Here is a 24,760-nt window from a genome sequence, read left to right as displayed (position 1 = left end):
CATCGTCCGTCACCCGGCGTGCGAGCGTGGCGGTCGCGGCCTCGTCCACCGCCCCCCTGCCCCGCCCCTCACCCCCGCGGCCCCCCCCCCGCTGCCCCCCCCCCCCCCCCCCCCCCCCCCTCGCGAGGAGAGCCGCGCCCATTCGAGGAATTGGCCAGAGGGAAAAGCAGGGAAATCGGGTGTTTCCGCCTTCTGCCGTCCGTGCGGTGTCTAGGGAGAGAAGGCACCCGGTGTTTTCCTGCGTGGCTTAGCCCCGGCTCAGGGTACTGCGCAGCGGAACTCGCCGGAAGGGAGAATGGGAGGGACTACAAGCCCCAGAGGGTAGAGCGCGTGCACCTGCGCAGATTGCACTCTGGAGAGTTTGGAGCTTGGGCGCCTGCGCTGTCTGCCCGCTCGCCTCATTAAGTGGGAGGGGGAGAGGGAAGGAAGGAGGGCGGGGCGCGAGGCGGGACTCTGGACCTCGTTGTTTCTTGGCTTATAACTGGCCTCTTTTCCCGAGACCTGCCCTGTCTGGTACCAGTTGGTTGGCTCGCTTCTCCCGGGACCGCGGGCCAGATGGCAGCGTACATTGGGGCATGTGTGTGGCCATCCCTGGGGCTGGAGGATCTCTGGGAGTGGGGAGGCCAGGTTCTGGGGCGGGCCGCCCCCTAACTCCCCCAGAGGTGCCTGACAGGGATGAGGTGGCCTGTGGACCTCTTCAATGCCCCCAGGAGCCTGAGCCACAAGCAAGGGTAAGGCTGGATCCAGCTGCCTTCGTGACTGCTCCTCCCTGCCTCCTTGTACCCCGGCTGTGCTTTTGTGCTCGAGCCCTAGGGATCTGGGAAGAGGAAAGTCCTTTCGGCTCCCTTCTGACAGCAGCTTCTCTTCCTGGGCCCTGCCAGGGCCTCTGGACCAGACTCTGTGGTGGCCACGGTGCCTGCAGTTGTCCAGCTGCAGGTAGACTTTACTATGACCTGGAAGGCCTGTGAGTTCTGTCATCTCTCTCAGACCCCATCCATTCTTACTCAGTGACCACTGCCCTGAAATAACTTACCACTTTTAAGGGGCAACTGGCTGACCTTGTTTTGTGGGATGGGGAGCAGGGCCAGAGCCTAGCTTGGGGTTAGGAGCTCAGTGGCAAGTCATTTCAGCCCAGTAGACGCCACTTGTCTCTTACCTTGTACCCTTGTCTACCCATCTGCTTTTGTCTTCTCTTGTAATTCCTGGTCCCACATGACAGCTTTTGGTGGCTTAGCTTTGACCTTTCCAGTTTGTCTCTTAATCCCTGTCTCCAACTGTCTCTTTCCCCATAGTCACTGGGCTACATGTCACAAGTGAGTACACCCAGACTCCACTCCTTTTGACTGTGTCTAATCACCCTCCCTTGTCCCAATATCCTTGAAAAGTCCCCTGGCCCACCCCTGAAGATTTCCCACATCTCCTCTGGGTCTTCCCACCTGCCTGAGGTCCAGGCCTCCAGGGAGTAAGGACTGTCTCCTCATCCCAAAGACTGGAGCAAGCGCTCTGCTTGGGGAGGCCTTTGGCCCATGCAGTCACCTCTTCCTCCATCCATCCTCTCAGGGCCAAGACTTGACTCTGCTTTACCTCCAGCTTTGGCTCCTCGTTCCTAATGTCATCTGTGCCAAAGCTCTGTTAGTGGTGAGTGGGGCTGTACAGAGGCCTTGGCTTGAAACTAGCTGCGGGAAGCCAATCATCCCCTTCACCAGTTGTCGTCTTCCTTCAAGAGGTTGATTTTCCCATGTCTACACTGGTTTCTTCCTCTCTTCCCTCTATGGCCAGCTCCTCTCTCCTTTCTATAGTACAACCTCTCCCTCCAGGGTCCAGCCAAGTTTTCTCTCTTTATAGTTCCACTTTTAACCATCCCCATTCTGACTCGGCCCTTTCCTCAATGGCAGGCCCAGAGCCCATAATCTGCTCCCTTCCCTAGGCACTGTGCTCAGTTTCCTCACTTGTAAAACGAGGGTTAGGGTTGGAACACTCCCTCTCTGCTGCCCCATCTGTGCTCCAGAGTCCACTTTGTGTCTCCTGGGGTCTCAGTTCCCTTTCAAGGCTGTTATTCTCCCACTTTCCACAGCCAACCTTCCCTCTTCCCCCACAGAGACATGTGCGGCCTGCCAGGGCCAGGCACCCCTGCTGTTTGTGTCCCCAACATGCTGAACCCCCCATTCAGTTACAGCTGGAGGAAGTGAGGAGCTGTCCGTGGTAGTTCCTTGTCTACTTTCACAGCCTCTGTGGGTTAACTCAGCCCTTCTTGGTCTGATTTCCCTCTTTGTTGCCCTAGACCTAGACATCATCTGGTGGTCTCCAATGGCTGGTATTCTTGGTCCCTTTGTTCCTTCTGGGCCAGCCTGCAGGAGACCCTGAGTACCGTCACAGGCCACCCATCTGCTTGTCTGAGCAAGAGGCCTGCATCGTCAGAGAAGACTAGGGCCCTGGCTTGGGTATGTAGGAGCCCTTAACAGTGAAAACAGGAGCAAGTGGGCAAGGACCAAAGGCCTGGGCTCCCCTCCTGGGCCCTTGACAAAGGAGTCAATAAAAGGCCCTCAGAATTCCATAGCCCCAGTGTCTCCTGCCTCTTGATTGCTGGGATGGCTCAGAATGAGGGAAATAGCTCACACACACAGGTCAGGTACTTGTTCCTTACCTAGCTTTATCTGACAATAACAAACCATTTATAAAAAGGGGAACTTTCTAGCAGAGTGTGGGGGTGGAAGACGTCTCAGGGCCCTGCCCTCCAGAGACCCCTCCCCCCCAAATCCCCAGAGCCCCTTTGGGGGAGGGGGGCTGCAGCAGCCAGGACTCTAGCATGTGCCCAGGTTGGGTACTGAGGACCCACAAGGGGGAAGGAAGAGAAGGAGAGGCAGGGGAGGGCCCTCAGCTGATGAGGCGGTAGAAGATCCAGCAGCTGACAGTGAGCCAGTGACTGGCCCAGCCGAGCTCAGACCACTTTCGGACGGTGTGGGACATGCCGTAACCCTGGGAAGGGGATGAGCATGGAGGTGGGGAGGGGCCCGGGCCACCCTTGCCCTGAGGGGCCTGGGGCCAGGACAAGGGTGACTAGGATGGCCAAGCAACTTCCCAGCCCTCAGGCCTTTTCCAGGCCCTCCATTAGTGTGTGGGCGATTCATACCAACCCTACCTGTTCCTCAGTGGCATCATCAGTGTCTACATCAAAGAGGGAGCCCAGATATGCCAAGTGAAAGACAGCTAGGGCCCTGAAGAACAGGTTCAGTGCCTGCACGCCCAGACCCTGGGGAGGACAAGGGGAATGGGGTAGTGATGTTTGGAGCTGGCCTGAGGGAGAGGTGAGAGTGTCCCAGAAAGGGGTGGGCATGGCTATGTCTAGGCCTTAGGAGGAAGGGAGGAGAGGACAGGGAGGGAAACAAGGGTACCTTGGTCTAGGCAGGTTCTGGGGGAGGGGATGGGCATGTCATCTCACCGTGCGGTTTTGGTGTGGACAATCTGGGGGGCAGCGCTTAGAGAGGACACAAGCATTGAAGATGGTAGCCAGTCGCTTCCGGAGCACTGAGGACCAGGAGAGAAAAATTGGCAGTTCTTTGGAGGTCAGGGTTCCAAAGGGAATTAAGGAAGGAAGAAGGGAGGCTTTCAGGGTCTGGGGAAGGGGATGAGGCACACAGGAAAGGGGAGGGAAAGACAAGGCCTTCTAGAAGGTGAGGTGAGTGAAAAAGGGAGGAAGGAAGCATCTCACCATGTTCCACATACGTGATGAAGGCGAGAGTGAGCAGTACGGCCCCCAAGTGGAAACTGAAGCCCTGGGGGGTGGAGAGAAGGCCAGGCCATGGGGCAGAGGTGGGGCAAGAAGGGGCAGCCCCGAACCTCCACCTCGCCCACTCCTTACATGCAGGAGGGCACTGGCAGTGTAGGTCACAAGGAGGGCTGAGAGCTTGCCAAGGCGAAGGGAATTCTGGAAAACATCTGGAGAAGGCCAGGTAACGAGCCTCACTCTTCCCAGTTTGGTTTGGTCTGTTGTGGGGAGGGCAGGTCCCCAGCCTCCTTCCTCTCCCCCTCCCCCTCCCACCCTGGGACAGATCAAGGCTTCTCATGTCATGTGGGAAGGAAAAGGGATGGAGAGAGAAATCCCTAGCTTCCTCCCTCCCCAGGGCTAGATCCCTGGCCTGGCCTCCCACAGCGGGACAGGGATGGGTCTCACAGGAATTGAGCCAGTGTGACATGGGCAGGTTCCAGCTGGTGACGACCTCAACCATGGACCTGGGAAGCTCCACATTCAGGGGCCTCGACACAGTAAGGTCCCTGCAGGGGGTGAGTGGTTGGGAGGAGAAAGGGCTACAGCAGCTGCTGCCCCGACAACACCCAGCCTTGAGAAGGGCATCAAAGGAGTGAGGGTGATCCCCTACCACCGCAAGTGGTCCTTCTCCTCTGTGAAGCCTGCCCCCGCCAGGGTCGTCGTGCCCTCTGACAGGAAACCCACAAAGTAGTTACTGAAGTGGAAGGAGATGGCACTCTCGTAGGCATGCAGCCACCTGGGGCGGGAGAAGAACAGGGTGTCAGAGTGCCCTCCCCACTAGCCACCTGGATGTTAACTGGCTTCTCCTCTACAGAGACTCACCTGGCCACAGTGCCCCTGAGGGATGCAGTACAAAGAAGGGAAAAGAGAGAAGACACAAGTGTCAGCAGGAATGTAGAGGACGGAAGGAGGGGCTGACAAGCCTGACGAGCCGGAGCAGCCAAGCTGGAAGCCACTTACCTCACTTGGCGTTTCTTGCTGTAGATATGGAGGCATGGGGAGGGGAGAGGAGAACAAGTCAGGGGCGGTCAGAATGAGAGGCAGAGCAGAGTGTAGGTTAGGAGCCGGAAGAAAGGACCGCTGGAGGTGGGCCACAGGCCCCACTGCCTGGCCCAATGCTCACCTGCGCAGCAGCCGGTCCCCATAGAGTGGGATGAAGTAAGGAAAGAGGTAGGGGCCCACACACGTGGACACTACCAAGCACAGGAGGGCCCGGGTCAGGCTCCCCGCCACCTTCCCCAGCCAGGTAAGGCTCTGAAGGGGGGTAGAGAGAAACGGGTGTCAGGGACTGCCCTGGCTGGCCTCCTCCCACCCTGTCACCAGCCCACAGCCCCCTGCCCTGTCACCAGTGGTCGGCCCTCGACAGCGTGGAGATAACTTCGGAAGTGGAGCCAAGGCCCAAAGATGATGGTGCCCACGAAGTACAGGTAGCCCATGAACTCAACAGGGGAGGGCACTGCACCCAGCTCACCCCGATCCAGGTCAAAGCCCAGGGACACGGCTTTCATGGCGACGATCATCTGGGCCCCTGCAGGCGGGCGAGCAGGCGGACGACGCGGGCGCATGCACCCAGGGGGCCCACGAGGGATGACCAGCCAACCAACCAAAGGCCAAGGAAGGTGCTGAGGGGCGGGGGGGGCCCAAGTTTGGGAGGGGGGGCTCAGGATTCGGGGAAGGCCTGCCCTCTGTGGAGTACTTACCCCTCATCTTGTGCCAGGTCACAGTATCCACCATATGCATCTCCCTGGGGGCGGGATTATCTTTTGCTCTTCCCTGGCTCCCTTTGCCCACCCAGCATAGTGCCCCATCTCCTCTGTCTTCCCTTTGCCCTAGCCCAGGGCACCTTACCCCATGAGCAGGTAGATGAGGATGGTCACAGAGAGAAAGACCCCTCGGTGAGATGAATGTCTGCACAGGAAGAGCACCAGGTAGCACAGCAGGCTGAGCAGCACTACCCATACCATGTGTCGTTGGAAGAAGTGGTAGAGGCTGAAGAAGCCACCGGCCACCATGCTAGCATGTTTCACAGCTGGGGGTAACCCTGCAGAGTGATAGAGAAGAGCCCCGCCCCCACCACTGAGGAGCCTGCCTCCAGGAAGGCACCAGTCTCCAGGAAGTGCCCTCCACCCTACCCCTTACCCTGAAGAGCTCCCTCTAGGAAGCCTGGTCACCCTCCAGAAAGCTCTCCCCCAGTAGCTAGTCTCTAGGAAAACCCCTCTCCAGCTGTGAGGAGTCTGCTTCTAGGAAGCCCAGTTCCCCTCCAGAAAGCCTCCCCCTCACGCCAGCCTCCAGGAAGTCTTTCCCCCATACTGAGGAGCTAGCCTCTAGAAAGCCTGGTTTCCCCCCCTTCCCCACCTCCCCACACACTCTAGGTCCTAGCCTCCAGGAAGCCCTCCTGCCCCTCTCTCCTCCCAGAGGGATCAAGGACCAGGGCCAGCCCACTCACCAAGTCTCCAAAGGAGGCGGCAAGTCAGGCAGACAGCCAGCAGAAGCCACAGCTGGTCCAGGCCCTGCTGGGCAGTGGGGACCACGCAGCCCTGCACCAACTGCTGGAAGAAATCCTGTCGGCTGAAGGTAGTCATGGTGACGATGAGCCCAGGGACAGGGCCAAGGACCTGGTCAAGGATGGGCGAGTAAATGGAATCCCAACACAAGTCCTCCCTGCACGTGTGTGTGTGTGTGTGTGTGTGTCTGTGTGTGTGTAAAAGGAGCTGATGTGGGGTGTGTGTGTGTGACAGCTACATGCTGCTGTATGTAACTGAGGCTGGCCTGCTAGCTAGTGCAGGTGTGTGTGTGTGTTCCAGAGCATGGGGCTGGCAGGCTGGTGCATCTGTGTGTGTGTAAGATGGTCCGGCTTGCAGGTATGTGTGTCTGTGTGTTTCATGGGCTGGCCTGCCGGTGGATCCCGTGGGAGTTTCATGAGCTGCCCTGCTGGTGGATCACCTTGTGTATGTGATGGGCTGGCCTGCCGGTGGATCTCCGTGCGTGTCGGGGGCGGGGGGGAGGAAGCGTTAAGGGGTCGCGCGTGTCCCTCTCTGCCATCGTTCCCCCTCCCCCCTTTGGTCCGAGTGGAAGGAGATGGAGGGTGATGATGGAGGAAATGGGAGAAGATGGGGGGATGCTGACCAGGAACCTCCTCTCCTTCTCTCCTTTCCCCTTTCTTCTCCGTCTTTGGCCCAGAGGATGGGGAAGCGATTTTCCTCCACCTGCCCCTTACCTGGCCTCTTCGTCCTCCGTTGGCCACAGAGGCGGTTTCCCTTCTCCACCGGCCCCAATCACGCAGGGCTGACGGCGGCCCCTTTAACGCAGCGGGGAGGCCGGCTCTGAGCCAGGGAGTTCGGAGCCAATGAAGACGCTTAGATCGTTTGCGCAGCCAATGGGAGTGTGGTCAAGTAGGGGGAGCAGAAGGATCCGAGGGAGAGGGGGAGGGGGGGGTGAAAATGAAAGAGGTGACCAATGAGCTTGAGTCGAACGTTCAGTAGACCAATGGGAGCCCATCGAAGCCGGGAGAAAGGTACATTACCGGGGCTGGCGGGGGCTGGAGGAGGTGAGTGGAGGGAGAGGCTGCTGCCAATGGACACGCGCAGAATATTCGCGTGACCAATGGGAGTGTGGCGCAGGCAGAGGAGGAGGAGGAGGAGGAGGAGGAGGAGGAGGAGGAAGAAGAAAGGGGTGGAGAGAGAAGGGGATCGAAGAGGTGAAAACAAAAAGAGGAAGGGAAGAATAGAAGAAAAGAGGAACCAAAGAATTCGAAGGGAAAGTAGAGAAGTGGAACCAATCTCCAATTAGATTGGAAACTCCATGAGGACAGGGACTACTTTTGGCTTTTATATACCCAGGTACAGTGCCTGGCACATAGTAGTTGCTTAATAAATGTGTATTAACTGACAAAGAGGAGGAGGGAAGAGAGGAGGTGTAAAGGAAAAAGGGGGCAGGGGGATACGAGGGGAGGAGGGAAAAGGGAGCAGGGGAAGTGCCCCGAGCTTCTTCGATGCGCTGTTCGAGGCTCTTACTCTAATTTTGGATAGACTGGGCAGCCGGTGTAGGTTGCGGGGCTGACGAAGAGGTCAGAAGATGCCGGGCCCCAGTCTGGCTCAGTCCTGCCTTGATATTGGAGGCTCTTTGGGGTTTTAGAGCCGCCCAGATATTTATGTCCTTGAGCACTTTCCTTTCTGCTAGATTCAAAGCCACAAGTATTTTTGCCAAACCTACTGTCCAGGCGCCCAGCGCCGGAGACAGAAGAGCCTAGAGAAAGGTCTCCTGCCTCTCCTCCGAGAGATTGCATTGTAGAGGGGGAGACATGTTCACAGGTGAATTTCACACGAGAATTTGAGAAAGAGAGAGCGCTAACAATATAGGGAAATCAGGAAAGCTGGCCCTCGCGTCGTGGGTGGGTAGAAAACCTAAAAGCAATTTTAAGAGGCGGAGGGCCCGGTACAAAGTCCCAAAGGTGGGAAATGGAGGTGCGGGGAGATGGGATCAGAGTCCTGGGAATGCCTCTGCACTATCAGTGTGGCAGAGCCCACCGGCCCCCCCCGTGCTTTCTCATCAGTGACCTCTTAGGTGGTTATGCGAACATTTTGAAAATCGTTTTCTTCGCGCATCCTGCCCTTCCAGTTCAGGTGGTCCTGCCTCTCCCTGGGTCTCAGTTTCCTTTTCTAAATTGAGGGGCGGGGTTAGGCTGAAGCATCTTCCAGGTTGGACATCCGGTGCTCTAAAAGGTGGCAGGAATAAGCCTGCCTCGAGCGACGGAAACAGGCAGGCACTGCCTTATTAGGGCCCTGAAAGAGGCTTCTGGCTCTGGATAGAGAGGAGTGCGGCGCAGGGGACCGGCAAGGGGAGGAGGCGGAGCTTCCAGCGTTCTTGGCTCCTATTGGCCACCTGAAGGTAGGGGGCAGGGACTGACCTTCCCAGAGCCGAGATGGCGGCACCCGCGAGTTTGGGGAATAAGGAGGATCATGTGTGCGTGCGTGGGTTTTGTGTGGTCCTGGGCGTGTGTGGTGTGGCGAAGGTTTGAGTGCAGGGGCCGCGCAGTGGGTGCTCATTGGCGCGCCCCGGGCAGGGGGGAGGCGCCGGAGACGTTCTGCGGCTTCCAATTGGCCAAGGGCCAGCGCCATATCAGTCTAGGGCGGTCCTCCAGTCTGGGAGGGCAGGGAGTTCGGGCCCGCGCGCTCTACACCCATTGACTGCCTTCGGCTGGAGGGGCGGGCCCTAGGGAGCTCTTATGACAGTGATTGGACGGCTATTTGGTGGGGGTGGGGCAAGGCGGAGACGCTTCTCGAAACCAGCTCGAAGGGATGGAGGGGCGGGGTGGGACGGACCGGGCTTTCGGCAGAGACCGTGTTGGTAGTCGGGACTTCCTCAGCCAGATCACGCCAGGTAGGGTCGCAGTGGGAGCCTCGGTGAAGTGTTGTGAGTACCTGGCCTTGACCTGACCTCCAGCTCACGCTTGGGGGAGACAGGGGGCAGGTGCACGCCACCACTCTCGGTTCGGTCTCCCCAAGAACCAAAACGCATTCCCCCCCCCCCTCTTCCGAGCATGCGCCGAGCTTCCCGTGAATTTTAGCCCTCCTCGAAGGGGAGGGCCCTCCGAATAGCGTGAGCTCCCATTTCTTTGTAGGCCCACTGGTACCCTAAATACGCGCTCCTTTTCCCCTTAATGCCTTTCAGGACCCCTCGGCTGGCTCCCTCCCCCACCCTCCTGTGCCCTGCTATAGCGCCCCCAGGTCCTTGAAGCCGAGCTCGAGGGCAGGGGCAGCTCCCCACTAGGCTGGATGTTGGTTCCTCCCCCGGCTTTCACCCCCTTTTCTCTCTCTTATCCTAGGATCCTGGCTAAAGAGCTTTCCTTGGCCATCCGGCGACATGAGTTCTCTTCACGTGGCACACCCTTACTGGCCCCGGGACCTCCAGCTCAGTGGTTATGTGCCCAACGATAGACCAGTGTGGCAGATCCTCACAGCCTTCTTTTCTGTCTCAGGGGCGCTTCTGGTGACTACCTGGCTGTTGTCTGGGAGTGGAAGCCTGGTGCCAGCTCTGGGCCCCTGGCGCCGCCTGGCAGTCTGCTGGTTTGCCATGTGTGCATTTGTGCACATGGTGATTGAAGGCTGGTTCAGTGTCTACAATCAGGACATTGCTAGGGACCAGGCCTTCTTGTCACAGCTGTGTGAGTCCTTGGAAAGGGGAGGCCAGGGTTCTTATCTCAGCTGAGTATGATTGTGGTTGACAGTTGTGCCTTCTCAGCTCTTCCAGAACTTGGTGCTAATTCTCTCCATACAAGTGAATGGTCACTGAATTCAGTTCAGTTGGATGGAGTGCAAGGTTTTCCTAACCTAGGCATTTAGTCCTGGCCTCAGGAACTACTCAGTCCTACCTGGGGAAGTCTCCTAAGCTTGGACTGCTCCGTTATGGTTTGTGTTCTCTTTCAGGGAAGGAGTACTCCAAGGGTGACAGCCGTTATATTCTGTAAGTAACCCTGAGTCCTCCTTGTTGTCTTTCCCTCCCTGGGCTCCCCTCATACTTCTTTGGGATGTCTTAGCTCTTCTCTGTGTTGGGCCAAATGGATGGCAAGCTTTGGAAATGATGGGAATCTTCCTCATGTCCTATATTGTACTTCTGGGACAGAGCAGACAACTTCACTGTGTGCATGGAGACAGTGACAGCCTGGGCGTGGGGTCCGCTCAGCTTGTGGGCTGTGGGTGCCTTCCTGAGACAAAGGCCAGAGCGATTCCTTCTCCAGCTTGTTATTTCTTTAGGTGAGTGGGCCTTTACTGGGGGGGTGGGGGGAGCAGGGAGACCCCAGGAAGATCCTGACTCTCCTTCCTGTCTGGTGATTGGTCTCTGGGGGGCTTTGCTCTCAGGCCAGCTGTATGGTGATGTCCTTTATTTCTTCACTGAGTATCGAGATGGTTTCCAGCATGGGGAGCTTGGACATCCACTCTACTTTTGGTTCTACTTTGTCTTCTTGAATGCCTTGTGGATTATTGTGCCTTCTGCCCTCCTTCTGGATGCCTGGCGCCAACTGGCATATGCCCAGTCGCTGGCAGATGGTGCTGCTGGCCCCCAAGGTCGAAGAAGGCAGCATGAGCATCACCAGTGAAGATCTCCCGTGTGTGTGTGTGTGTGTGGAGGGGGGGGGGGTCCGTCCTGGAAGCATTTTCTCACGTTGAGCCATCCCTCCTGACACTGTTGGATTTTTGTAGCATTGTATTGTCCAGATAGCTCCTTCCTCACTTTTGCCCAGTTTGTGCGGGTGATTCAGGGCCCTGGGCTTCCTCCCTCCCTTCCCCTCAAAGATCTACCCTTGACACATCTAATAAAGGCTGCTGAAGGACACCCCAGATGCCCATCTGAGTGAGTGGGGTGCTGCTGGGCGGGGGGAAGAGATTTCCCGCCCCCCCCCCCCAACCCCGGGCCTGTGCTGATGGGAGGCACAAGAATGAGTGTTTAGGAGAGGAGTGGTAGGAGCCCTGGGAACTTGGGTTATCCGATTTCACCGGTTTCACGGGAAGAGGGCAGGGCAAACTTCTAGGTCAGCAGCCTAGGCCCGCAGTCATTCTAACCCCTGCTGCGTAGGAGAGGAAGGGAATCGACGCACGCACCAGCGAGCTCTGGCTACCGCCGTCACGTGGCCTTGCCTGGCCTCCGCCCTGCGCCTGCGCACGGGTTAGCGTTGGCTGACGCGAACGCCACCCCACCCCCATCCCCACAACCCCGGTCCCTAGAGGCCGGGTCAGTCGCCGATAGGTGGGAAGAGGGGCGTGCATTGACACGCCTGATCCGCAGGACGAGGCGGAGTTGTGCGCGCACGCTTTCTGAGCTGCCGAAGACGGGGCAATAGTAAATCTCGAAGGGGTGGGAGTGGGCCGGCTAGTCCCGGCCACTAGGGAGTGCGCAGGCGCACGGGGTGGGGAGAGGGCCTGTGCGCTAGCCTCTTGTGGGCGTCTGCGCCTGCGCACTCGGAAGGTAACTGTCACCCTGGGAGGCGGCGGCGGTGCCGGTGCCGGTGCCGGTGCGAGGCTGCTCGGCTCCGGGTCTGAGGAGACGGGATGGCGGCCTCCCCGGGGAGCGGAGGAACGACGGGGGCGGCCGAAGACGAGGAGCAGCGGGAGGTGGTCCGGGTCCGAGTCAAGGTGAGGCCGCAAGCCTTCCTGACCCGGGGCGGGGGCGGGGGCGGGGCGCCGGCGGCTCTAGATGGAGGCTGGACGGGAGTCGACCGGGGTGGGGGTGGGGCACTCGTGCGACAACCCCTGTACTCCCCCGTCTCGGGGGACAACCCGCGGCTGTCGGGGGCTCCCAGAGCCCATTTAGCAAGCCTTCCCCCACCCCCATGGCACTGAAGAGGAAACTGAGGAAGCAATCCATGTTACACATTTGAACCCTCGGAACTAGGGCTTTTTGCAAGTTTTCAAACAAGGGTCCAGAAGGCAGCCGAGCTTGGGCCTTGCCCTCTTTGGGCTCCTCCTAGGCCAGCCAGGGAATCGGAGAAGGTGGCCCTCGGTGGCGGCAGTCGGGACGCCCCGAGACATAGGCCATGGGCCTGCAAGGCCAGACAGGAAAACTTATCACGGAACAGAGCTGGACTTTGAGCAGTTTGGCCTTGGGGATCCTGCCAAAGGTAGCGTACATGGAATCCATCTGGGGGACGGAGCTACCCTGCGGAGGCCAGCTTGTGCATCTCATTTGGGGAGCTCCAAACTGGGGTGGGCCCAAAGAAAGTTTGGAGCAATTATCTTCTAGAAGCTGGGGCCGAGGGGAGAACACCTGGACTTGGCTCACTCTTACCAGACCTTATATTGACAGGCAGTTTGGGCCTTGAGCCAGTTCTTGTATTTAGGTGGTCAAGGAGTCCCAGTCTTCCTGCATGGCAGCAAGCCTAAAAAAGATGTAAGTGTGTCCCATGGGCCTGTTTAGGGCCTGCCTCCAGGGAGCTTCCCAGGTCCAAGGCCTGATTATTGGGGTGATGGTGGTGGCCAATAACCCAGCCTGAAGAAGCCTGGGATCTTGGAAGGAGTGAAGTCTCTTGGGATTTGTCTTTCTCAGCTTGGTTTTCACTGTTGGCGAACCAGGCTAGCTTGTCCACTAGGATGTTGTGTTTCCCTCAGAAATTTGAAGGCTTTCTGCAGCCTGACTTCCGGACATTCGCTGTGGATCCCCAGATCACCTCCCTAGACGTGCTCCAGCACATCCTGATTCGAGCCTTTGACCTGAGTGGGTGAGTGGGCACGTGATCATTCCGTGACAGGGCAGCCTGGGCCAGGCCAGGCCAGCTTGACCCCAGCTCTCCTGGCCTTACTCTGACTGCCAAGGCTCTTCTGAGCTGTGGGAAATGCCGATGTGTGCTCTCAAGTGACTTCTGTTCTGCTGAGAGGAGGGAGGCTGGCTATGGAAAATAGAAGTGAATGCTTTAAGAAGGGAGAGGCTGTGGGTAAAGAGGCCCCTGAGAACTTGGGATGCAGTTAGGAAAAGGGCCAGTAGTTCTGTTGCTGGATGTGCTTTCTGACCCAGCTCTGGCCCCATGTTTCTTTCCCACATACCTGTCCTGTTTTCTTCTGCTGCTCCCCCATAGCTTGGGGGCTAGTCAAACAAATAAAAGTACTGTACCACTTACAGCCTGGCTACAGTTGAACTCAGCCAAATACAGCGGGAGGCCCAAAGCACCTCAGGAGCTAGAGGCTGCAAAACCCACGGCTCCTGGGCCCTCAGCCTCTAGTCACTGCCAGTGGACTAGCTAAGGCAAAGGCAGGACTTGGCCCAACGTTGTCCTGGACTCTGTCTTCCCAGGAAAAAGCACTTTGGCATCAGTTATCTGGGCCGGGAGAAGTTGGGTCCTGAGGCCTATATCCCACTGACCTCAGAAGGAGATCTGAGTGCAGCCTTCAGCAGTGCCTCCCAGCCCTACCTACAGCTTCGAGTGGACGTCAGGCCTTTGGAAGATAGTGCGTATGAAGCCCCCACTAGGCCCCCTCCCTTCATCCATCAGGTTCATGTGTTAGTACAGATTGTAATGTACTGGCCTAAGAATACAAGACTGCTCAGAAAGAGAGAGAATTTTGCAGGCTGCTTAGCTGGGCTACTGGCAGGAACTAGGCCCAGGAGTGGTAAGGTCTGGATTGGGCCACTTTGGGTGGGGAATCAGGGGCCCAAGTAGGACTCCATCTCCAAGTGCCAAGGGCCCTCCTCTATCTCCTTTCTTGCCAGTATCCTTCCATCATCACACAGTCCTGGTACCATGTGGCAGCACAGCCCAGGCCAGGCCTCTTGGAGGTTAGATGGCCATGGAGTCCCTTTCTGAGCTCAGTGCTGTGTCTCACTTAGGTCCCCTATTGGAAGACTGGGACATCATTAGCCCCAAGGATGTCATTGGCACTGATCTGTTGCCTGTGGAGAAGCGTTCCCTGACGGCTGTGGCCCTGCCTTTCACACAGTCCATCATCTCTCAGGTACGTAAATATACCCCGGCATCTCCCAGCAGATGCTTCACTCACCCCCTTTATGTACCACGCTGCACATTTTGGAGCAGCAAAAAGAAAATGGAACTTGAAGTCAGGAGACTCGAGTTCTAATCTCACTCAGTTTAGGTGTGGAACTTTGAACAAACCATTTTGCTTCTGAGCCTCAGTTTCCTCATTTGTAAAATGGCAAATAGGCATATTTGTTTTACCTGCCTACCTTGTAAGGAGAGCCTTTGTTAACTTCAAAATACGAGAGAAATGGGAGTCCCTGTCATTGCTGCTTTCTTTCTACCCTGAACTCAAATGTCCCCACCTTTCTCTCCAGTTTTGCCAGATTCTCTCGTTTCCTGGTGTACCTCTTTTGGTGGGGAGGTGGGGTGGGCACAGCTCAGAAAGCAGATTGCTCATGGGGAGCTCTGTTCCCCATTTCCACTTTTGTATGTTTTCTAGGTGGGCCGGACCCTCTCCAAGGTCCAGCAGGTCCTGAGCTGGTCCTACGGGGAAGACCTCAAGCCCTTTAAACCTCCACTCAGTGATGCTGAGTTTCACACCTACCTGAATCGAGAGGGCCAGCTGTGCCGGCCTGAAGAGCTGCGCCTGCGCATTTACCATGGAGGAGTGGAGCCATCCCTCCGCAAGGCAAGGCCCAGCTCCTTGGCTGGGGCTGGAGGCAGTGACTTCTTGGCATGCATCACAAGATGGCCGTTCTCTTCGAGGATACAGGCTGCTCCCGCTCTCTGTCCTCCTTTGGCCTTTCCATCTTGACCCCATCGCCCCCAATTTTGATCCTCAAGCCTTCTGAGAAGGGTGCTTGATGTTGCTGCAGGAGCCTTGGCTATTGTTGGGGAGGGAATGGGGAGGTTCTGCTAAGCCCCAGTGTCTCCGCTGCCTCTGGCTTCAGCATATCCGGGCACATGGCACGGGACTGCATGGGTGTGTGGGAGCTGCATCTAGCAGTGTATTAGCACAGGTTGATTTGGCCCATTTCTCCTTGGCTCCAGGTGGTGTGGCGATACCTGCTCAATGTGTACCCTGATGGGCTGACGGGCCAGGAGCGCATGGATTACATGAAGCGGAAGACACTCGAGTACAACCAGCTGAAGAGTGAGTGGCACCAGCGAGCCGGCGCTGAGGACTTGGAGTTCATCCGCAGCAATGTTCTCAAGGACGTGCTGCGCACAGACCGCGCTCACCCTTACTATGCAGGGCCTGAGGACAACCCCCACCTCATCGCTCTGCACGATCTGCTCACCACATATGCGGTCACTCACCCCCAGATCTCCTACTGCCAGGGCATGAGTGACATTGCCTCTCCCATCCTGGCCGTCATGGATAACGAGGGCCATGCTTTTATCTGCTTCTGTGGCATCATGAAGCGCCTGGAGGCAAACTTCCGTGTGGATGGGGAGGCCATGTCTGTCAAGTTCTCCCACTTGAAGCTGCTGCTCCAGTATTCAGACCCAGAATTCTATAGCTACCTCTTGTCCACTGGGGCTGACGACCTCTTCTTTTGCTACCGTTGGCTGTTGCTTGAGCTAAAGCGGGAGTTTGCTTTTGAAGACGCTCTGAGGATGCTGGAGGTAACTTGGAGCTCTTTGCCCCCAGACCCACCTGAAAAGGAGGTAGAGCTCGTGGGCTTTCCTGCCCCAGCCCAAGATGGGGAGCGGCCTGTCCGCCAGAGGCACATGTTGAGGCCTACGTACTATGAATTGGACCCAAGGGAAGAAAAGAAGGAAGAGAGCCTGGGAATGGAGGAGAGTGAGGAGGCAGGCTTTAGGAAGAGGCCCCCAACCAGCCAGGCCAGTGTTGGGGCCCATGAGCCTTATGGGGCACAGGCTGGGGAGGACATGCAGTGGAGTGTCCCCCCCCAGCTACTGGGGGATGTGGCAGCCAGTGTCCTTGTTCCGCTGGCACTGCCTCTTCATATGACCAAGTCCTTGTCAGCTCCTTCGCTGAGGCCTCTGGTGGCACCATCCTCCCCACTGTCCACAGAGCCCGAGCAGGCAGAGGAGGAGAGCGGCAGTACTGGGACCCCTCCCGACAAAGGCAATTCATCTTCACTCCTGCCACCAGCTGGGGCGGCTGGGAGCCTCCCTCCACCCCAAGAGTTTGGCCGAGGGAACCCCTTCATGCTTTTCTTGTGCTTAGCTCTCCTGCTTGAGCACCGTGACCACATCATGAAGCGCAGTATGGACTACAATGAGCTGGCCATGCACTTTGACCGCTTGGTACGACGACATCACCTGGGAAAGGTTCTGCACCGGGCCAAGACACTGTTTGCTGACTATCTGCAGTCTGAGGTGTGGGACTCGGAGGAAGGTGACGAGGCTGCAGCAGACTCTCCTCCTCCTGCGGCTGCTGCCACCTCCTGACCCCAGGGGCCCCACCTTCTCTTCTCCCTCCCCATCCTGTCTGTGCCAGCTGCTGCCAAGAAAGGGGATCCTGGCTGGCCAAGCTGCCAGCTACCTCCTTCTGCCTCTGTCTCTGCAGTCCCCTTGTCTGCCTCCCTCCCCAGGAAGACCATGTAGTTAGAGCTCTTGAGGCTTCCAAGTCTACAGCCCAGTTTCCTTCTGTTGGCCCTCAGGAGTCGGCCTGAGTTGAGAGGCTTTTCCCATGGTTTCTTCAGGGGATGGAGAAATCTGAACGCAGCCTCTAGGTCTCCTCTTTGCTTTGAGGAGGTATTTCAGGTCAGGGGATTTCAATGCCTTCTTTTGACCCAGCAAACACTCTTGGGCCCGGTGTCTCTGTTTACATTCCCACCTGAGGCTGGCTCACCCACATCACAGTGATGGGGGATTTGGGTCGAATGGCTCCTTCGAGGGAGGGAGGTCCTGAGTACAGAGGCCCTGTATCTGATGGGGAAGCCCTGGGGTGGGTTCTTAGACTGCTGCCTCACACCTCCCCCCCATCCCCCCAGAGAGCTGCTTGTCCTATCCACTGGGGGAGGTGAGCGCCCTGCGCACTACTAGACATTCCCTGGAAACCAGCTGCTTTATTGTGTGAACAATAAACATCTGCCGACTTCCAAGGCCTGGCTTCCTGGTCATTTTTTGGGAGGTTGAGGGGCCTTGTTCCTCCACCTTTTTTCTGGGGCTTGTAGCCAGCACCGGGCTTTCTTCCACCATCACTTTTCAGCCTTGTGCTGCAAAATGTACTTAACGTTTATGAGGGTGGGGGAGGATCGTGTTTGCTGGTCACCAACTCTGAATTCTAGATCCCCGAAGGCAAACATTGCACTTCATTAGCAGGTGGGATTCTCTGAGAGAGGAGAGAGATATATGGACTGACAAAGGGGGCCAGAATTTCGAAAAGGCTCTTCCCCATGAGTGCATTCTTTGGAGCTCCCCCCTAGGAAGGGAAGAGTATAATATCCCAACATTCACAAAGCCTGATGGTGTACCAGACCCTGTGGGAACAGAGGCCATGGGTCAAGACACAGAACATTTGGGTCGTGCAGACTCAGAGCAGAGTTTGGGCAAAGACTAAGGTGGGTTAGGATGCTTTATTGATCCAGCCATATACAGTAAGGGATTGAACTCTGTGACCATCTCATGGGACAGCGTGGGCAGACAAGGAGCCCTGGTTTTCAGACAGAGAGTCTTTGTGGTAGCTATTATGTCATTAGTGCACTGATAGGGGTCTGGAAAAATTAACCAGCATGAGAAGCTGGGAGTTGTCATGATGCCACATGGACAAGCTGCAGGGAGAGCTTCTTAACACAGTCTCTGGGACATAGTAGGGGCTTAAGAAATGTTAAGTGGCTGACTAGGCCTGGGTGCAGTTTAAACTGTAAGCATACTCATGCTGTATGATAGGAGATAAACCTAGGAAAGTGAGGTCATAGACTTCTTGGTCTATCTAGCCTTCAAGTAGCTTCTATTCTGGGGGAGGGGGCACAGTATTTCCCCAGATAAGTAAAGACAAAGTAATTTGAGGAAGGACAAAGTAGTAACCCAGGGAGGGGGGGATGGGGAGAAAGGGAGATAGGAGGAGGGAGGGAGAGAGGGGGGATGGGGAAAAAGAGAGGAGGAGGGAGGGAGAGACAGAGGAGATAGGGAGAGGGAGGGAGAGAGACAGAGAGAGGAGACAGAGACCAGAAGAGACAGAAAACAGAGAGAGAGAGACTCAACTGGCAGCGGAACAGATTCAAGGGGGAGAAAGATTTGAGAGCTACATGTGGAGATGACAATCCAGTACTCACTGCTAGGTCTGGGGAAGTCCCCTCATCTCACTCGACAAAAAGAAGGGTTTTTAGGCCCTTCTCCGTGTGTGTTTATCGAGGTACAAAAAAAGCTCTTGATAAGGCCTGAGGTAGAAGGCTGGACTCCTGGAGAAGGTGGCCTTTGGTTTGGGCAAATGGCTGGGAGGTAGGAGAGGGAAGGCGGTTTACAGGTGGGAAAATGGTCCAGTTTGGCCTAAGGAGTCTGGAGAGGATGGAGAAAAGGATAGAAAGGACTTATGGAAGAGTCTGACCTTGACTGGATAGGGAACAGGGAAGCCTGCAGGGTTCTGAGTCAAACCACATATTCATCAGGAAGATGGATTAGAGGTCGGAAGGCCCATTGGTAGGTGAGTGCAGGGTGGTGAGGATGGTGGCAGAGACTTGGAGAAAAGAGAATTAGCTCAGTGTTAAAGAGGGTGATTTTGAGGTAGTGATTCTATACCGAGCTAGAAAGGAAAGATCCAGTGAATAATTGGAGTCTCTGCCTTAGTACAGAAATAGGGCTGGGAGGTAATGGTTTTGTAGTCATTCACATAGAGGGAGTAGTGGGCTATTGAATGAGATTATCAAGGGAGAAGAGACAGAGAGAGGAGACCGAAGCTGGAAAGATAAGGAAAGAGAGAAGTTGGAGAAGCAGGGAAGTCAGAAATCCAGTCACAGAGAGGATAAAAATGAAGAAAACAGTACGAGATCTAGACGGCTTTGATCAAGGTGGGGAGAGAGATGGTGGGTACTTGAATGGTCTACAAAAATAAAGAAAATGTGGGGGGGGGGGCAGAAAATCTCCTCCCGAGTGGCAGGTTGGAGATAAGAAAGGCATGATTGCTCCAGCAAGGTACTAGAAGAATGGATAGAAGAGACTCAAGGGCATAGGTTGAGAGATTCACATTAGTAATAATAAATAAAGCTATCTTATTTGAGAGCACCTGGAGTTGTGGGTAGATGGCCCCAGTCTTCATCATTAAATGCTTCAAAGGTGGAGTAGGATTGGAGACTGGATGAAAGGTCTGAAACAGTCTCTGTGGGGAATAAAATAAATTGGTAAGAGTAGAGGAGAAGGGTTAGGGTTAAGCATGGGAACACTTCATTATCATTTAGTCTTTTCTAGGTTTCCCTTGACTGCTGAGTTTGCATTTCACTCGGTTTTGGTCTTTTCTCCATCTCTTCCCAACCCACTAGTGAGATTATACTTAATTCTACAGGATAAATTGTTCTTGATTGTCAGCCTTTTGGAATATCATATTCCAAGATTTTCTCTCTTGTATAGCAGTTACAGCATAATTTTTTGTTATCCTGATTGTTCTTTCTTGGTCCTTGAATTCTTTATTCTGGCTGCCTGAAGTATTTTGTCTTTAATGTAGAAGTTCTGGATCTTGGTAGTAACATTCCTGGGTATTTTCAACTTGAGGTTTCTTTCATAATTTGCCACTAGGGGTGATGTCTGGAGTAATCCACCCTTGCTTAATTGAATCTATTATCCCTTGTGTGCCACAATGAGCCCCTTATGAGCTAAAATAGTATACCTGGGGAGGAGTGGATGGCTTTCCTACCACAGTCACCAGGACCCAAGAGACCTGTTTAGTGCTGGATTGCTGTTTCTAACTTTACTTAACTGTTACTTCTTCACTACAAGTTCAAGAACGCACTAAATAGCTGGTTCAAAATAATAGCATCAAAAGAACAAAATTACACAAATTTCTACATTATCCCAAATGACACCCACTTGTTCAAAAGTTTCATTTTTTCACTTTGGGTGGGAAAGGCCCTAGTACCCTACACAGTGCTGCTGAATTTCCCAACACGAAGGGCTCATCCCAAGGAAGCTCACAGACAAAGCTCTCCTATTAGGGCTTTACCCTCCGTTTTCCCCAACAGTAAGTCATGTAGTAGTAGTAGTAGTAGTAGTAGTAGTAGTATTTTCTAGGTTTTTTTTTTTTAACAAAATATACTCTGATAATCATAAGAAACATATTTATAACATAACAGTATTCAGGTTAAAAAGAGGAAGGAAGGGGGCGGCTAGGTGGCACAGTGAATAGAATACCCGCCCTGGAGTCAGAAGGACCTGAGTTCAAAATCCGGCCTCAGACATTTAACATTTATTAGCTGTGTGACCTTCGGCAAGTAGCTTAACCCCAATTGCCCTGCCCTCCAAAAAGCAAAAAACAAAAACAAACCAAAAAAAGAGGAAAGAATTTCTTCAACAGCTTCTCTTGGCCTTCTTGTATTTACAACGTCACCAATCAGGTGATAAGAATTCATTTAAATACCTATAGACTGGATCAGTTCATAGACAGTCATTCATCATGCTAATTATAGTGATTTATGCCAGGCTCCTTCTTTGTCTTAAAAGTTGCTTAAGTCTGTTTTTAGTATTATTTTAAAATGTTTAGCTTATCATTTTCCAACTTTGTTAACTTCCATGCCAACTAGAAAAAAGCATCTGTAAATGGGATAGCATTTTGTTCAATTGTATTCCTACAAGGTCTGAACGACACAGTGCTGATCCTTCACACAAGCCAGGCCCTGAGAGATGCATACAAGGACTGATTAGATTTTGCTACCATTATAATATTAGATATATAAATATTTTATAATATATGTACATATAAATTTATATATGTTTTAATAATGGCTAGTGACAGATAATAACTCAACTTCATTTTCCACAAAGTCCCATTATTTGTAGTTGCCGTGCTTTTTTTTTTTGAGGGGTGAAGGCAGGGCAGTTGGGGTTAAGTGACTTGCCCAAGTTCACAGGGTTAGTAAGTGTTAAGTGTCTGAGGCTGGATTTGAACTCTGGTCCTCCTGACTCCAGGGCCATTGCTCTATTCCCTGCACCACCTAGCCACCCCTTTACCTTACTTTCAAAACAATGTGTGGTGACACTTCCAGTTTCCCATCACTGCTTCTTTGTTTCTTTGAGTTCCTCAAAGAGCCAAACCAATTCCTTTAAATATTCTGACTAATCCTTTAGTTTGACTATTGAAACCACAGCAAAGAGATAATCCTTTCTTGGTCAATCGATTAATTAATATGCATTTTATGAAACTTATTTTGTCATCTTCTATTGATTGGGGAAGAGAGCATTGCTTTCCAAATTCCTAAATCTTTTCTGTGGGACCCAAGTGGGACCAAAAGTTCTTTCTCTTATTCCTCTAATTTTTACTTCCCAATCATAGAGACTTAATCGTTTTCTTTTTTTGTTCCTTTATCCACTTTAGCACAAAACCAACTTACTGAAAAACTGTCATCCTTTTCTTGGTTCCTTAGTGGTTCTGAAGGCGCTGTTCATTCCGACTGCTTTAATGGCCTTTGGGCAATCAGAACTGGGTACCATCACATACTTTTTGTGATGGCCAAATAGACCCCAAACAACTTACCCCAAAGCACAAGACATTCCTGTGGGTGCTGCAGATGTAAGTAAGCCAGCTGACTTTGGAGAAGAAATCATCTGTCTCCTTCTCCAAGTTAAACTCTTTTGTGCTGCAAAGGCTATTTTGGCAATGGCCAACTCTGGCCCAGATATCAGTGCCTTAAAGGCTCTCTGCCACTCTTCTCCCAATAGGAAGTTCCAATTCTTACTCTCTTCTCGATGGTTCCCTCTTACTGAAACACTGAACGGTTCTCTCAAAGGCAACTTCCATTTGGTGCTTGTCGAATGGGAATGATCCGGATTGCTAATCCCCTTTCTTTTACAGTTATGAGAGTTTTCCAAGCTGTAGTTTCCACTGTAGGAATTTCGTGTTTGCCTCTCAGCAGAAGAGGAGCTCTGGAAGCGGCCTCTCCCTTTCCTAACCTAGGGGCCAGCCCTAGGTTGTGTTCTCAGCACGGATTGAAGAGACCAGAGAGGACTTGCAGTTTATTCTAAGATGGAGGGGCGCCATCTTCTATATACTTTTAGAGAGAGCACGATTCAGGCATGAATTCCTCATGTCTGGGGAAGGTGAACCAACGGAGGGGGGCTGAAGCAGCCAAGTCAGCTGTGGTGAGAGCGGTCCTTAGGAGCCGGCAACTGGGCTGTGGCCCTCAGCACCTCCTCATCTGGACCAAGAGGCCCGAGGCAGCTCCTGCTTTCCAATGAAACTCCCACTGTCCTGTCCACAGCTCATTTCCTAGTGGTTATAAAGGAAGGGAAATCCTTAGTACTCTAATTAACTTGGAATTCACCTAAATGAAATAGAGTTCAAGAATTTTTTTAAAATCTCAACTTCAGGGCCCAATGTCATCAATATACTTCTGCTTTTTGACAATGATTTTAATTAGAAAGATCCTCTTACTTGTAGTATAATCATTTCTTGATTTAAAGTTTCCATTTTTATTAAAATACACTTTTGACTACAGTCAAACTACTAGTTTTAACAGGGATCGCACTACTGGAAAGCCATCTGATAGAAACTGGACTTTTCTCTATTCAAATCACTCAAAAGTTAAGTCCACTTATTTGGGTTTTTTTTTTCTTTGACCTAATCTCATGTAATATATCATTTAGTAGAAATTCCAAACCAGTTTTATGGTTTTTGACCTTGCAAGTTTCCAACCAATAAGAATTATTTTATATTTTAAGTTTCCTTATTTCATCCTATAAAATGTTTATTTGTTCTGAAATAATTTGGAAGGTCTGCTTTTCCCTCTCAATGTTTTCAGTATTTTATGCTTTTTATAAGCCATATGCTCATTTTAATTACATCTTTTTTAATCTGAACATCCTCTCTTAGGTGTGTGTGCACTTAATTTATTCCTATATATCTATATCTTTTTTTATTCTTGTTTAATTCTATCTTCAATGATTCTTTCCCTAACTTACTATAGCCTTATTTATACAATTTGAACTTATTTTCACTAAACAATTGATTTCAATACAAGTTTTACTGTGTTTTAATTTACCTAAACAATTGATTTAAACTGTCATAGTCTCGTTAAATCTCACTTACCTTCAGTTGCTTTCTGATTTCCAAACAAGTTTTCCTTTTTCTGGGAGCACTTTCAGATTCTCCTTCAATTGGGAGTCCCAGGCAGGTTGGTTGTTTAAAAACAGCAAATGAACCTCAATTCTACCCACTTTCATTCTTTGCTGAAGATGGTAAAAACATTTCCTGTTCTTTCTAATAATACAAATTCCTTCCTACAGTAAAGTTATCCCAATTTAAGTCCAGTTTTTAAGTAAGCCTTTATTGTACAATAAAATAAAAAAAAATCCATTTCACAGATTGAAACCCCAAAACTTTAGACTTGGGGCTTGGCTAGCTGAAACTTCTTCAGGCTTAGCAAATGTGTTTCCTTTTTCAATTCTGAGTTGTGGAATTATTTAAGCTTACAAGAGTTTTATTCTAATTTCTCCCATACTATGTCCTAACTCTTTCTTATTTTAAAACTTCCCCGAGTTCCTGTTTCACTGAATCTCTCTTGAACATATCTCATGACTAACAAGACAGTTCTTAAAATTCAAACTTCAGCTTTAGACAATCCCACTTTCAAGGTCCCTTTTAAGGAGTAACTAATCTGAATTTGTTGTCTTTGTTAAACTCATCGGAATATTTTATCAAAACATCTAGATTATAATTTAGAAATGAAAGAAATGATTGCTTTTTCACAAACTTGGTTTCCGACCAGTTTTTGTATCTTGGTTTTCAATTCATTTCTGTAGCTGTCTTTCATCTTGGTGATCTCCAGCGTTGGAAACAGAGAGAAAAGAGAGATCTGTCTTCTCTTCAGACTTTTCTGAAGATTTCCTTTTTCCAGCCTGTTTCTTTTGGTTGATCACACCCAAAGAAAAGTTATGGTAGAACACTTGTTAGTTGCAGGTTAACACAAAGTATGAATAGTAGACACTTTGTTCCCATTCTCTTCCTGGTTTTCCTAAGTGTAGACATCGCTATTCCTAAACTTGGTTTCATCATTTACAAAATGAACACACACGGAACACAGAACAAGGCACAGCATCAAATCAGGCCCAAGCTTCTGGGGTTTTTTTTCTTGAGAAGATTTCTCTTCCCTGTCTCCTCAATTCAGTAGAGAACCCACAGTCACCTTGTGACTGGGGTACTGCTGTCAGCCTAAGGGAATTCTTCTGTTTCCTAATTATATTAGTGCTTTTAGAATCTTATAAAAAATGTAACTTACTAACAATACAAAATTTCTTTAGTCTAATTTGCCAATTGGTTTCACCCATTTAAAATGCACTTTGTATGGAGAATGAGTCCCTAAGAGTTGGCCCAAAGTCGACTGCTCTAGACTTTTTGCCAATGTACAATCACAGAAAGAAAAACAAAGACTGAGTAAAACTAACAAATTCCCAATAATGTGAAGATAGGGAGGTTA

The 24,760-nt window shown here is 52.4% G+C and overlaps 3 protein-coding genes across 9 annotated transcripts; 2 read left to right on the top strand and 1 right to left on the bottom strand.

Moving 5' to 3' along the window:
- Window positions 1-2,630: 2,630 nt before the first annotated feature.
- Window positions 2,631-7,144, bottom strand: PORCN (porcupine O-acyltransferase). 3 transcript variants are annotated; one of them, XM_069108193.1, is made up of 15 exons: window positions 6,984-7,144; window positions 6,213-6,381; window positions 5,615-5,807; window positions 5,467-5,510; window positions 5,113-5,294; window positions 4,890-5,020; window positions 4,727-4,744; window positions 4,589-4,603; window positions 4,377-4,502; window positions 4,172-4,272; window positions 3,860-3,936; window positions 3,710-3,773; window positions 3,440-3,525; window positions 3,140-3,250; window positions 2,631-2,976 (listed from the first exon to the last, which is right to left on the bottom strand). In XM_069108193.1, exons 2-15 carry the CDS (start codon window positions 6,346-6,348, stop codon window positions 2,875-2,877), a joined length of 1,386 nt encoding a protein of 461 aa, XP_068964294.1. In that variant the 5' UTR covers window positions 6,349-6,381; window positions 6,984-7,144; the 3' UTR covers window positions 2,631-2,874. The 3 variants fall into 3 exon arrangements, with proteins under 3 accessions (XP_068964294.1, XP_068964293.1, XP_068964292.1); XM_069108192.1 differs by lacking the exons at window positions 4,589-4,603; window positions 4,727-4,744 and having other exon boundaries at window positions 6,213-6,334; window positions 6,984-7,141; XM_069108191.1 differs by lacking the exons at window positions 4,589-4,603; window positions 4,727-4,744 and having other exon boundaries at window positions 6,984-7,140.
- Window positions 7,145-7,453: 309 nt separating this feature from the next.
- Window positions 7,454-11,098, top strand: EBP (EBP cholestenol delta-isomerase). Of its 4 annotated transcripts, XM_069108195.1 has the most exons (6): window positions 8,992-9,145; window positions 9,591-9,929; window positions 10,192-10,228; window positions 10,388-10,518; window positions 10,624-10,871; window positions 11,047-11,098. In XM_069108195.1, the coding sequence occupies exons 1-5, from the start codon at window positions 9,064-9,066 to the stop codon at window positions 10,860-10,862; spliced, it is 828 nt and encodes a 275-aa protein (XP_068964296.1). In that variant the 5' UTR covers window positions 8,992-9,063; the 3' UTR covers window positions 10,863-10,871; window positions 11,047-11,098. The 4 variants fall into 4 exon arrangements, with proteins under 4 accessions (XP_068964298.1, XP_068964296.1, XP_068964295.1 ...); XM_069108197.1 differs by lacking the exon at window positions 8,992-9,145 and adding an exon at window positions 7,454-7,605 and having other exon boundaries at window positions 10,624-11,098; XM_069108194.1 differs by having other exon boundaries at window positions 10,624-11,098.
- A 140-nt stretch (window positions 11,099-11,238) lies between these two features.
- On the top strand, window positions 11,239-17,245 carry TBC1D25 (TBC1 domain family member 25). Of its 2 annotated transcripts, none has more exons than XM_069108189.1 (6): window positions 11,239-11,895; window positions 12,868-12,977; window positions 13,547-13,701; window positions 14,081-14,205; window positions 14,668-14,856; window positions 15,219-17,245. In XM_069108189.1, exons 1-6 carry the CDS (start codon window positions 11,812-11,814, stop codon window positions 16,587-16,589), a joined length of 2,034 nt encoding a protein of 677 aa, XP_068964290.1. In that variant the 5' UTR covers window positions 11,239-11,811; the 3' UTR covers window positions 16,590-17,245. The 2 variants fall into 2 exon arrangements, with proteins under 2 accessions (XP_068964290.1, XP_068964291.1); XM_069108190.1 differs by lacking the exon at window positions 11,239-11,895 and adding an exon at window positions 11,964-12,380.
- Window positions 17,246-24,760: the final 7,515 nt, after the last annotated feature.

Source organism: Petaurus breviceps, unplaced genomic scaffold, assembly GCF_028583685.1.
Source record: "Petaurus breviceps papuanus isolate PSGF00001 unplaced genomic scaffold, PetGlider_PUasm1.0 90333, whole genome shotgun sequence".
NCBI classification, from domain to species: domain Eukaryota; kingdom Metazoa; phylum Chordata; class Mammalia; order Diprotodontia; family Petauridae; genus Petaurus; species Petaurus breviceps.
Note: the sequence above shows the minus strand (reverse complement) of the source record. Positions and strands in the feature narration are given on the sequence as shown.